The 13,997-nt window shown below is 39.0% G+C and overlaps 1 protein-coding gene across 1 annotated transcript in view; it reads left to right on the forward strand.

Moving 5' to 3' along the window:
• Window positions 1–13,997, forward strand: part of TMEM156 (transmembrane protein 156) — a 52,760-nt gene that overhangs the window by 14,702 nt on the left and 24,061 nt on the right. The window contains exons 2-5 of the mRNA XM_003411393.3: window positions 1,706–1,975; window positions 3,953–4,213; window positions 10,130–10,249; window positions 12,522–12,605. Of these exons, the coding sequence (XP_003411441.2) occupies window positions 1,706–1,975; window positions 3,953–4,213; window positions 10,130–10,249; window positions 12,522–12,605 (735 nt within the window). The remainder of the gene's footprint in view (window positions 1–1,705; window positions 1,976–3,952; window positions 4,214–10,129; window positions 10,250–12,521; window positions 12,606–13,997) is intronic.

A 13,997-nucleotide genomic window follows, 5' to 3' on the forward strand; every position in this document is an offset into this window, starting at 1 on the left:
CCCTGTGAAATTTTATCTTTGGAGGTTATGCTGTTGTTGTTGTTAGGTACCATGGAGTTGATTCTGACTCATAGCAACTCTGCGCATGACAGAGTGAAACACTGCCCGGTCCTGCACCATCCTCACAATTGTTGGCTTTGCTTGAGCCCATTGTTGCATCCACTGTGTCAATCTATCTCATTGAGGGTCTTCCTCTTTTTCGCTGACCTTCTACTTTACTAAGCATGATGTCCTTCTCCAGGGACTGATTCCTCCTTGACAACATTTCCAAAGTACGTGAGAAGCAGTCTTGCCATTCTTGCTTCCGAGGAGCATTCTGGTTGTACTTCTACCAAGACAGATTCGTTCATTCTTTTGGCAGTCCATGGTATATTCAATATTCTTCACCAACACCACGATTCAAAGGCATGAACTCTTCTTCAGTCTTCCTTATTCATTGTCCAGCTTTCTCATGCATATGAAGCAATTGATAGACAATGGCTTGGGTCAAGTGCACCTTAGTCTTCAGGGTGACGTCTTTGTTTTTTTTAACACCTTAAAGAGATATCTTGAAGCCGATTTGCCCAATGCAATGTGTCTTTTGTTTTTTTGACTGCTGCTTCCATGGCTGTTGATTGCGGACCCAAGTAAAATGAAATCCTTGACAACCTCAATCTTTTCTCTGTTTATCATGATGTTGCTTATTGGTCCAGTTGTGAGGATTTTTGTTTTCTTTATGTTGAGGTGTAATCCATACTGAAGGCTGTGGTATTTGATCTTTATCAGTAAGTGCTTCAGATGTGGTAAATTAAGAATCTTGAGATGGAGAGATTATCCTGGATTATCCAGGTTGGCCTTAAGTACAATCACAAGTGTCCTGATAGGAGAGAGGAAGAGGTAGATTTGACACACATGGAAGAAGAGAAGGCAATATGAAGACAGAGGCAGAGACTGGATTGCTGTGGCCACAAGGAAAGGAATTCAGCAGTCAGCAGACCAGAAGCTGGAAAGGAAAGAAATCGGCTCTCCCCTAGAGCCTCTGGAGGGAGTACAGCCCAGCCTTAGTATCAGATCAGTGAAAGTGAGGTTGAACTTCTGGCCTCTAGTACTATGAGAGAATAAATTTCCGTTTTAAATCACAAAGATTGTGGTAGTTTGTTTTAGCAGCCACAGGAAGCTAATACAGAAGTACTGTTCACATTTTCCATCCCCTGTTCGACTCCATGCGATTGACTTGAGTCTTTATTTTGGAATATACTGATTCATTAACATTTCCCTAGAATGACTTATAAAAGTTGAATTGGCAAAAGTTGTGTGGTAGATATATTTCTAACAAGGACAAAAAAAAGAGTCACTGCTGAGGCTGTTTTTGTATAACTAAAAACCTCATGGGATTTGGTTTTGCAGTGTGTATTCTCAACGACAACAACAACAACAACAACAAACTTTCCCAGAATAGGGAATAATTAAAATGTGTTGGTTTCCAAATACTTCTCTACAAGGACCTTTGTTCTCTAAAAGTTAATAGAGAATATTGACAAGTTTTTTAAAGAAATACTTAAATGTAGTAGATGTTTTCAATTCATGTAAAATAAAGTCTTGTCACTGATAAACTGAAAGTTAACTGAGTTTTCCTAAGGAAAACTGGGACTTTATCGTGGTTTTATTTGAAGGTCAATAGTTCAAGATTTCACAGTAAAGAAAGTTTTTGTTCTTGTTTTTGCAGGAAACGTGTTGGAGCTATCTTGTCTGGAAGTGTGTTTACAACCTAATTTCACCTATTCACTCCCTTCATTAAATTTTTCTTTCATGACCCTTCTGCAACCAGTAAGGGAAAGTCAGATTATTAGAGGAATCTTTCTAAATCACTCCAACTTTCAAAACTTCACCAAGATTTGTGAAGACATCATGAATGAATTTAAAATATGCTCCTCATGTTTGGTTTGTGAGTCCAAAGGCAACATAGATTTTATTTCTCAGGAACAAACATCAAAAGGTAAACAAAAAGCGAAAGCGAGAAGGAAATTTATCAAGGACAATTCGTTTATTCTGTTGAAAAAAGTATTAATAATATATTCCAATTTTAAATCTGAAGGCATTGGAATGCTCAGTGGTGTGGTTCTTGATAAGTAATATGCAGGGTTTGAGATATTACCCTTTCTTGGTTGTACTATGATTTATTGAAAACACAAATCTATTCTTGAAATACACTAAAATATCATTGTAATTCACATATGTTTAATGGTTAAAGAATTATTTATCATCCTGCCTTTGAAGGTAGTGGGTTTTTTCAAAATAATCCTAAGTAAAACTGTAGGTTCTCACCGAATATCAAGCTCTGGCTCTCCAAGGAGTCATTGAATTGTTGATGCATTTGTCCCTGCTCCTGCTTAACATTTATCACGCTATATATGTTATGTTTTTACTTGTCTGACTTTCCAACAAGCTTTTTGATGACAAGGACTTTGTCTTAATTCACTACTATGTCTCTAGCTCATAGCATAATGCCTGACACTTAGTAGGCACTCAGTAAATATTTGTCACACGGATGAACAAATAAAAAAATAAGTATTATCTGCAATGCCTAGATGAACCGTGCATTTATTATGAAATCAACACACATTATTTAATTAAATAGAGTCAGATTGGATCATTGAGAAATTAAATAATTCATTTATGGAAATAAAATATGCTAGTGGTATCAAATTTATTGCTTATACCTTTTTCAGCCAGGTTGCTTCCTGTATCACTCCATGTTTGCATTTTTTCTATTCTTTGACAATGAGAACAAGATTTCTTTGCATTGACTTTGGATGAAGACCATTGTCTTTCTCTGAGTTCTTACTCAGGTAGTACTTTAACTATTCCAGTGTTCTGGTTTGAGTTCAGCAGAAAGCAAATTAGGGAAATAGCCTATGATGATAGAAAGTTAGGAACTATTTTAAGGGTTGGTTGGTAGCTCATGGGTGCTACTTCCCTGCTTTCTTGAAAAGTGAAAACTGTGCATTGACAAGTTGTCACAGTTGCTATGGCTGTCACCCCAAAACTCATTCTCTTAAAACAATAGCAACCATTTTATTATCTCATGTTTTCTGTGGGTCAGGAATTTAGGATGGGCATAGCTGGGCATTTCCGGCTTGGGATGTCTCATACTGTTGGAGACAGTGATGAGGGCTAAAACTGAGAGAGACTGAAGTAGCTGGAGGCAGGTGGGTATCTCTCTCTCTTCATGTGGTTTCAGAGTTTTTCTATGTGGCCTTTCCACTTGGGTTAACTTGGGCTTCCTCACAGCATGGCAGCCTTAAGTCGTGGCCTGCTACATAGTGACTCAAGGCTCTGTGTGAGTGTTCAATAGATGAGGTGGAAATTGCTTTGCCTTTTCTGACCTAGTCAGGCAGTGTCACTTCTTGTACCGTATTTGGTTACAAGCAAGTCACAAATCCTTCCAGATTAAAAGGGAAAGGTATTAGATCCCACCTATTCATGGGAGTGGGGTGGCGTGGAAGGGGAGGGCAGGGAAGGCTGTGGCAAAGTTTTAGGGTAACCTGTGAAAAGGGAAATATTGTTGTAAATATTTGGGAAACTAAAATCTGTCCAACAAGTCATCAGGGAAATGTCTGTATATTTTCTTTGGGTTGTTCCAACCCCAGTGATTAAGCATTGAGCTGATAAACAAAAGGTCAACAGTTCGAATCCACCAGCTACTCCTTGGAAACTCTATGGGGCATCTACTCTGTCCTACAGGGTTACTATGAGTCAGAATCTACTCTATGGCAACAGGCTTGATTTTTTGTTTTAGTCACCTGGTTCTCACTATCTTAAAAGACAAACTATTTGGTCATTACTTTTAGTGGAGCTAACTTGTTTTTTCTATTTCCTTGTGTAGGAAGGGAGGAGATTTAGTTTTGAGTTGCTGTGTTTTCTCAATATTCCTTACTGTTTTGCTAATAATGCTTTCTTAATCTCTTTCCAGTTCTTGTCATGAGAGGATCAACGAATGTGAAAGCAAGTGATTTTCTTTTACCTTGTCAACATTTTAACTTCACTGTAGCTTCAATAGTTGACCATTTGGAGGAATACAACACTACCTGTAACCTAAATACCCACACTAGGAAGTCACCTATCATGGTGGAAGACCCAACCAAAGAAAATTCTATAAACCATTCTTGTAGAATTACTGAAGGCCAGAATAACTGTATACATGTTTCTTTGCACCTAGAAATGGATGTAAAAAGTAAGTTTTAAAGGAGATTCAGGGGAAAAGGGGGAAATTAGAACAGATATACAAAATTGCACAAGGGCTAATGCATTAACTTTACTGAAAGTCAAATAGGTGAAGAAATTCGTTAATGAAATAATATTGCCTGAAAGAGTGTCAATCCTTTTATCTATTTATGTTTCTTTCAAAATGGGCTTTCTATGGGGCCTAGCTGTAACCAAAGGCAAAAGAGGCATCTACGGGATGTGATTTGAGGGCCTCTAGAAAAACCCCTCCGCTCCAAAATAAATTCCCAACATGCTTATTAGCTATGCTTGAAGTAATATCACCATGCCGAACTTCTTGGGTATTAAAGGGTTAGATTTCTTTTTAAATGTAGATATCCACACACACTGTGATGCACTAGTAAAATCTTACTTTGAATTGATTTAACATGTCCTCCTTTTCAACTAAGAAGCCCTGGTGGTTCAGTGGTCAAACTGCTCAGCTGCTAACCGAAAGGTTGGTGGTTCAAACTCACCAGCTGCTCCGCAGAAGAAAGATGGTACAGCCTTGGAAACCCTATGGGGCAGTTCTACTCTGTCCTGTAGGGTTGCTATGAGTCAGAATCGACTTGAGGGCAATGAGTTTGGGTTTTGGCACTTAAGCTGAGAACCAGGCCTAGAAGAAATGGGATTTTTTGATGTAGTGCCATGGAGATAGGGCAAGGTACAGATTAGGCACTTTGGGTCACTGGATGACTCTAAGGAAAAGGTAGGAGCTCAAAAGATAAAATCTATGTATGTATCTTAATTCTGTTAAGGCTGTTTAACTTTCTAGTGACCCCCTTCTGAGCTATTGCAATTTATTTTTTCCACCAACTAAGCAGTATGCCCTTGCTTCACCTGTAAAATTCACTCCAGGTGAGCATTTTAAGACATAAGCACTTCCTGAGTTCCTCCTGTATGCCAGGCACTGTGCCAGGCACTGAAGACCCAGGGACAGATGAACGTAAACAGTCTGGGAGAGGGAGACTCCACACATAAACAAGTTAGTGATTCCAGTGCTTAGCTAGAGTCATTTGCTTGATATTCCAGACATATGGAAGCCTTTCAGGTTGCTTTGGAATGCTTTTCTAAAGCTTCAATTATTCTAATGGTAATTAATTTTAAAACACTACTTTTATTTTAAAGCAAACACAAATATATGATACGTATGCATTTCCAAGGCAAAATGTAAGACTTCAAAGAAATTTCTCCTGAGTTAGTTTGCCCAGGCACCCTATAGCTTCTGCAATTAGGGATCTTTCAAAGTGTATTTTGTGTGTGTGTGTGTGTGTGTGTGTGCGTGCGTGCGCGCTGGGGTGGGGTTGGGGATCTGAGAAGACCAGAACAGAGGAGGTCAATTTTCTCTGGTTCAAGGGCAGTGGGTAGAAGGTGGGTTCTGGAAAGGCTGTATAGAGAAGGTGGCCATTATGAAATCTGGAAGATAAACAAGTTTGATTATTAAAGTTTTTTTTTAAATAATTTTTATGGTTCAAAACTTATATTTATTTCAATGTATATCATGTATTCATCTCATTTCTAAAACATAAAGCAAAAATAAGCATTTCTATAATTATGATTTTAGGAGAATTAATATTTGTATTAATACAAAAATCCGTAAGTTCTAGTCTTCCTTCAGAGTGAAATGATAGTTAACAATTATTTTGAATTGATAATTCAAAGATAACAGTGATGCAGAAATATGTACTCTTGTATTTTGGAAAAAGTGTACCTGTTTTTCCATGCGTACCCGTGGCTGTCGAGTCAATTGTGACTCATAGCAACCCTGTAGGACAGAGTAGAACTGCCCAATAGCGTTTCCAAGGATGTAAATCTTTATGGAAGCCTGCAGGGTGGCTGCAGGCTCAAACCATCGACCTTCTGGTTAGCAGCCAGGTGCTTAACCACTGTGCCACCAATGCTCCTTCTGCCATGTGTAGAAGGTTGAAACATATTCATATCTTACTCAGCTATGGAAAGACTAGTTTGATCTCTCTTAAAAGCCCTATCCACCAGGAAGATAAAACTAAATTTAGTCTAATATGGTAAATTTACTCTGAAACAATAATTTAAACCATCCCTTTAGGTTTTTTTTTTTGTTTGTTTGTTTCTGATTTCTGTCTCTTTTCCCTTGCTCCTCTCCAAAATGACTGCGGGGCAGTTGGTGGTGGAGCAGTTGCCTGGGGGGGTGGGGGTGGGAGGCTGGGTGACATACTCTTCTGAGCTCACACTGGTGCTTGGTGGGTGCACTGGCTAGTCTGGTCCCAATCCTGCATCTTCTGCTATTACAATCTAAAGTTGGTAAAAGGTCTGCTTTTCATAGCAGGATCAGAGCCCAATGACACCTTGGTGTCTTGCTGATATTGCAAGTCTTCTTAGTCAGTTAATTTCATGTTTTATTTTGCTAAGTGGGGAATGTAAGTTTTGGGCCAGAGCTGAATAGCATAGAATGGTATTGGGGAGGCTGAGTGCCTCCATTCTAGCCAACCTCTGCCCTTCCTCCATTCAATTTCTTCTCTAAATAAATGTTGAATGCCTGTTTGATGTACATCTGCTCATAGAGGATGTTCCTGTTTAGGAAACACCCAGATTATGAACCCCACAAAGGCAGTCACCCAATGGTATAAATAAGTTATGTATTCTGCTAAGTTGAGTAAGTATTAGTCATGTTTTATATGCCAAAAAGAGGCTACATAGGGTGACTAAAAAAGTCCGACAGCTGCACCTGGGACTTAATGAGGTCACCCATGTTTAAGCCACTGATTTCTGAATCTGGTGGTCTATGTGTCTTTGTAGAACCAAGGGGGATTAAAGAACTGTACTAAGTTATTGTTGGATGCAGAAAATCCTTCCCAAGCTTCACTGTCATCTAAATAAACACACTTTTCCCCCTATATCCTTACTTACTATGTTGTTGTTGTTAGGTGCCATCAAGTCGGTTCCAACTCATAGTGGCCTTATGTATGACAGACAGAAACACTGCCCTGCTCTGAGCCATCCTCACAATCATTGCTATATTTGAATCCATTGTTGCAGCCACTGTGTCAATCTATCTCATGGGTCTTCCTCTTTTTTGCTGACCCTTTTCTTCACCAAGTATTATGTCCTTCTCCTGGGACTGGTCCCTCCAGAAAACATGTCCAAAGTATGTAAGGTGAACTCTAGCCATTCTCACTTCTAAGGAGCATTCTGGCTGTACTTCTTCCAAGACAGATTTTTTCATTCTTCTGGCAGTCCATGGTATATTCAGTATTCTTCACCAAAACCATAACTCAAAGGCATCAATTCTTCTTTGGTCTTCCTTATTCATTGTCCAGCTTTCACATGCATATGAGGTGATTGAAAAGACCATGGCTTGGGTCAGGCTCACCTTAGTCTTCAAGGTGACATCTTTGCTTTTTAACACTTTAAAGAGGTCTTTTGCAGCAGATTTGCCTAATGCAATGTGTCTTTTCATTTCTTGACTGCTGCTTCCACAGGTGTTGATTTGGATCCAGGTAAAGTGAAATCCTTAACAACTTCAATCTTTTCTACATTTATCATGATGTTGCTTATTGATCCAGTTATGAAGATTTTTGTTTTCTTTATGTTGAGGTGTAATTCATACTGAAGGCTGTGGTCTTTGGTCTTCATCAATAAGTGCTTCATGTCTTCTTCACTTTCAGCAAGCAAGATTATTTCATCTGCATGTTGCAGGTTGTTATTGAGTCTTTCTCCAATCCTGTTGCTGCATTCTTCTTCATAAAATCCAGCGTTCTTGGATTATTTGCTGAGCATATAGATCGAATAGGTATGGTGAAAGGATACAATCTTGACGCACGCCTTTCCTGATTTTAAACCATGCAGTATCCCCTTGTTCTCTGCCTCTTGGTTTATGTACAGTTTTCTCATGAGCACAATTAAGTGTTCTGGAATTCCCATTCTTCACAATATTATCCATAATTTGTTATGATTCACACAGTCGCATGCCTTCATGAAGTCAGTAAAACACAGATGAACATATTTCTGGTAATGTCTGCTTTCAGCTAAGATCCATCTGATATCAGCAATGATATCCCTCCTTCCACATTCTCTTCTGAATCTGGCTTGAATTTCTGACAGTTCCCTGTGGATGTACTGCTGCAATTGTTTATGAATTATTTTCAGCAAAATTTTACTTTCATGTGATATTAAAGATATTGTTCGATAATTTTCACATTCTGTTGGATCACCTTTCTTTGGAATGGGGCACAGATATGGATCGATTCCTGTCAGTCGGCCAGGTAATAGTCTTCCAAATTTCTTGGCATAGCAAGTGAGCACTTCTGGCGTTGCATCCATTTGTTAAAACATCTTAATTGATATTCTGTCAATTCTTGGATCCTTGTTTTTCACCAATGCCTTCAGTGCAGCTTGGACTTCTTCCTTCAAAAACATCGCTTCTTTATCATATGCTATCTCCTGAACTGGTTAAATGTCTACCAGTTCTTTTTGGTACAGTGACTCTGTGCATTCCTTCTATCTTCCTTTGATGTCTCCTGTGTCATTCAATATTTTGTCCGTAGAATCCTTCAATTGCAACTGAGACAAATTTTTTCAGCTGGACAAATGCTGAGCATATTCTTCCCTTTTGATTTTCTAACTCCAGGTCTTTGCACATTTCATTATAATATAAGATGCATTGATAATTACTGATTGAAATGCAAAAGTTGGAAAGAAGAAGGATCAGTAGTTGGAAACTATGGTCTTTCTGATAAAAATGACACTGGAGGTTGCAAGATAGAATTTTGCAAGACCAATGACCATTGGAGATATCTTTTTTTAAACAGCATAAATAGTGAGTACACACGTAGACCTCGTCAGATGGAATACATAGAAATCAAGATCTATGGAAAGAGAAGATGGAGAACCTCAATATCATCAGTCAGAACAAGGCCAGTGGCTGACAGTGGAACAGACCATCAATTGCTCATATGCAAGTTCAAGCTGAAGCTGAAGAAAATTAAAACAAGTCCACAAAAGCTAAAGTATGACCTTGAGTATATCCCACCTCAATTTAGAGACCTTCTCAAGAATACATTTGCTGCATTGAGCACTAGCGACTGAAGACCAGTTGAGTTTTGGGGAGATATCAAGGACATCATACATGAAGACAGCAAAAGGTCATTGAAAGGACAGGAAAGAAAGAGAAGACCAAAATGAATGTCAGAAGAGACTCTGAAACTTGCTTTTGAATGTAGAATAGCTAAAGTAATATAAGAAATGATGAAGTAAAAGGGCTGAACTGAAGATTTCAAAAAGTTAGCTCGAGAAAAAAAAAAAAGTAAATTGTTATAAATGAAAATTGCTAAATCTAGGCCAGGGTAACTGTATGCTTAATTAACGCATGCACTTGATCTGATTATTGGAGTGCAAGCCAGTGAAACTTCTATTACTTTGCAGAAAGGGGTTCTCATCTGCTCTGGTCACCTACGTGCCTCAATCCTGCCCTCTCCTTCTGCCTCCTCTCTCTCTCTCTTCCCTATTCTCCTTAAACCCACTCCATCGTTGTTAATTTGAGGGCATATTTTTGTACTGGTTGGTCCAGGGCCAAAATTACAAATGGCTCTGACTCTAGGATTCTGCCATACTGTGGTCTTAACCCAGGGACAGCAATGAAGATGAAATTGATATCAAGATAACTTGTAAGTGAAACTGATACTAGAATTTTTGGTACTAAACAGATTCCTAGAAGTCACCTGGTCAAGTTTCCTCATTTAATACACCAGGAAAGAATTCAGGAGGATAAGCGACCCTGTAATGGTTGTGGTTATATACCCAGGTTTTCAGTGAAAGGCAGAATATGTAGTAGCATCCAGCTATACTCCCACATTGCTTCTTATCTGTTGCATCATTTTATTGTATTTTCACAGTATTTTTTTCTTTACAGATTTCATTTGTTCCGTGAAGATCACTTGGTATGTTTTAGTTCTGTTAATTTTTATATTATTGATCATCTTCATTATCCATAAAATACTTGAAGGCCATAGGAGAATGCGGAAATGGCAGAGTAAGTATTTAGAACTAAATCCATTGTATGGGATAATCCATTTAGTGTCAAGGAAATCCTAATTTTATGCATGGATATAATTGCTTTTTTAGTTCAATTGGACGTATGTTGAGCACCTACTCACAGCAACCACCTGTCTGTTAGTGGAGGCTTGTTCAGTATATGCCAAACTGAATTAAAAAAGAAATTATATTCATGAGTATAATATATTCATGAACATATTTCAGCAGAAAGTCTGGGCTAAGACAGGTTAGGAAGAAAGGCCTGGCAATATATTTCTGAAAAATCAACTGATGAAAACTCTGTGCATCACAACAATTCAAAGCCCCTTGTGGATGAGGCTGCCATGAGCTGGGGACCGACTTGATGGCAGCCAACAAGAACAACACCGTGTGTAAGTGGCAATTCTAGGAATATAAGCATAAGCAAGGCACAGTGCCAGCATCCAAAGAGTTTCATGTGTCTTTCTACTACCCAGACAAGTGAATTTAGGAAGAAAAGAAAGATCGGGTGAATAGGAAGGATTTGATGAACTGGAAGTTGAGATGCAATGAAGGAGAGGCTTAGTGGAAGTGATGGTGGAAGAGAGGTGGAAGAACAGGAGTGGTGATAACTTCAGAGTTAGGGATCTTAAGCAGGAGTGGTCTTAGGTGATGAATGTGGTTGAAGACAATCTTTAATAATTGTAGGAATGTCAGTAGATTAATGGCAGTGTAGGGCTAAGCTGTATAATTGCAAATCAGGATACTAGAGGTGATATTAAAAATCAGTAACAACAGTTATGACATAGGCACCCACTACCAGGATGGACATTGACTGCAAACTACTGGCTCAGTCCTACTGGTGTGTATCCATGCATACACTGGCTGAATATCAGGCCTGCTGGACAGTGCACGATACGAGTAATCATTATAAGAATAGGCTTTGGAGAAAAATAGACTTGGGTCAGAATCCTCGGACTACCACTTACTAGCTATGCGACTTCGAGCAAGTTGTCATATCTGAGTATGGTAAAACAAAGGTAATCCTCTGTAAACAGGACTGAGGTAAGGATTCAACTAAAGAGATCGCGTAAGAAGTTTAGCACAGTATCTGGTGCATAGGTTTTAAAAAAAGAAAGTACTATTGTGTTTGTTGCATTATTTCCCAAGGCTCTTCTGTTGTGTACAAGGCAAGGCAGTGTTAGTCCTTGCAGTAGGTGGAACAAGTGCTTGTCTCTAGGTTTGAGGGAAGAAGGTGCCATTCTTTTGGCTAAGTATTTGTTGCAGATATTTCTGAGAGCAGTTTCAAGGTTTGTCATGTATACCTTAGTACATAAGGTTCTTAATACTTCAGTTAATAATATCATTAATATTATGTATTTGTAGAATAAACATTTTCAGAGCACTTTCATAAGCTTTCCACTAGATTCTCAAAGTAAACAGGGTATGTGCTATTATTTTCATTTTATAGATTAAAAAAAAAAAAAGCTCTAGACAGGTTAAGTATTTGTCCAAAGAGTTATACAGCTAGTAAAATGTCAGAACCAAGACCCAGGGTCTTTCTAGTTTTGAAAATTATATTATTTTAAATAAATGTGTGCTATTTGCAAATAGCACATAGTTTTGAGTTTTTTAACCCACTTTTCCGTATGAGTATTTATTAGGGAAAAGAACATCAGAAAAAATATAAAGAACGAGACCAATATTGGCGGGAGGGGGAAATGGGAGGGGAGTCCCGTTAAGTTCTTATGAACATCTACTCAAAGGATAGGCTTAGTGGATTTTAAAGGCTTACCTTGCAAATCCAAGAATATAAAGTAATTACAAATGCCACACCAGTTAGGACATCCTAAAAACCAAACCAAACCCACTGCTGTTGAGTCAATTCCAACTTATAGCAACCTTATAGGACAGCGTAGAATTTCCCCATAGGGTGTCTAAGAAGTGGCTGGTGAATCTGAACTGCCAACCTTTTGGTTAGAAGGTGAGCTCTTAACCACTGCACCACGAGAGCTCCAGTTAGGACATTAAACATTATTAAATATTAGTCATGCATGAGATGAGATGGGATAGTAGCATTAATGACAGTGGCAAAGCCACTGGTCTTAGGAAGAACCTGCATTTGTTAACGGAAAATAGTTTAATAAGGAAAAGCTCTTAATGCCTTGTTTCTCCAGGCCCTGTTGTGAAAGGCCCATTTTCCTTGGTGATCCTTTGAACCAACATGAGGAATATATATTGAGAATGTGCTTGCTTGTCATCTAAATATTTAATTTCTCTTCTTGGAACAGGTCATAAATACAGGCCTACATCTGTTCTCTTAAGAGAGAGTGATTCTGAGAAACTGAGAACATTGAACGTGCAGGTTATTTCAGGTGAGTTCTGTGACACTAAGCGGAACACGGCTTAGGAAATTCCAAAGCTTCACAATTTCACCCCAGAGTAACCTCAAGATGCAGAGATCTGAGCTTGTTTAAATTAGTCTTGTATCTGGAAAAAAGAGCTGTGGGCGAATGAAATCCAGTTTAATATGTCTTATTAGCAAGGGACAGTTACGATCAAAACCACCTCCTTAAATAATGGGAAGTTTGCTTAACTGGCACGAAGAAATTCATGCGAGTTGGTAGAGCTGAGAAAGTAATAAGGAATAAGCCTGAGATTTATTTTTAAATGAGACAAGATACCATTATTCCTCAGAATCGCAAGAAGTAATTGCAGAGTGGGCATGGCTTCGCTGGAACCTTCACTTAGCAGAGGGTGTCATTGTGCAAAGAGAACTTCTAATAGCCCCAATTAAAAGGCCCCCTGTCCTCTCCTGAGTAAAAGAAATAGAATAAGGGAATCCTAATTAGAGCAGCTAAGGGGGCTGTGAGCACAGATGCTGTGTGGTTCCATCTCCCTCTTCTAATTGTGAAGCTTCTCTCTGAATTCAAGCTGTCAACTCACATTTAAAAGAAAGACAGGGAGAATGTGACAGGGGCAAAAGCTTCTTCTTCATCCAGGAGAAGTAATATCCTTGACACCTGGAAAACCATGGACTTATGAGTGATATTAGTAAAGCTCCTTGTACCCAGCCAGTGAGCACACCTCTTTGAACTTTGTAAGAAGTTGGAAAAGGAAGCTTCAAGTTCGGTGTGTAGATGGTTTTCAAAAATGGAAGGAAACGGAACAAACCCTTGGCCTCTCTTCTGCAGCTGCATCTGTAGTTACAGAGATTGGCACAACATGTCGCTGTTTCAAGCCTTTTGCTAGCTTTTAAATTAGCAGGTACTCAGACTCTTAGCCTCAGGAAAAAATGAGACTGGGTGCACCTAAAGGGCTCGAATTTTTAATAAAATTTATAGCTTCTACTCTCAGCATTGGCAGTAAAATTATTGTTATGGCAAGTAGTAATAAAAAAGTAATAAGCATTAGCTAAATAGTCATCTGACACCAGTCAATGTGGGGAGGGATGTAGTGGTGGTTCACTGGTAGAATTCTCACCTGCCACGCAGGAGACCCAGGTTGGATTCCCAGTCAATGTACCTCATGTGCAGTCACTATCCATCTGCCAGTGGAGGCTTGTGTTGCTGTGATGCTGAACAGATGTCAACAGAACTTTCAGGCTAAAACAGACTAAGAAGGAAGGCCTGGTGATCTACTTCTGAAAAACAGTCAATGAAAACCCTGTGGATCACAAGGGTCTGATCCACAGCCGATCATGGGGATGGCGCAGAATGGGGCAGCGTTTCGTTTCATTGTGCATGGGATCGCCATGAGCTCGGTAT

The sequence above is a fragment of the Loxodonta africana genome, chromosome 5, assembly GCF_030014295.1.
Source record: "Loxodonta africana isolate mLoxAfr1 chromosome 5, mLoxAfr1.hap2, whole genome shotgun sequence".
Classification (NCBI taxonomy): Eukaryota; Metazoa; Chordata; class Mammalia; order Proboscidea; family Elephantidae; genus Loxodonta; species Loxodonta africana.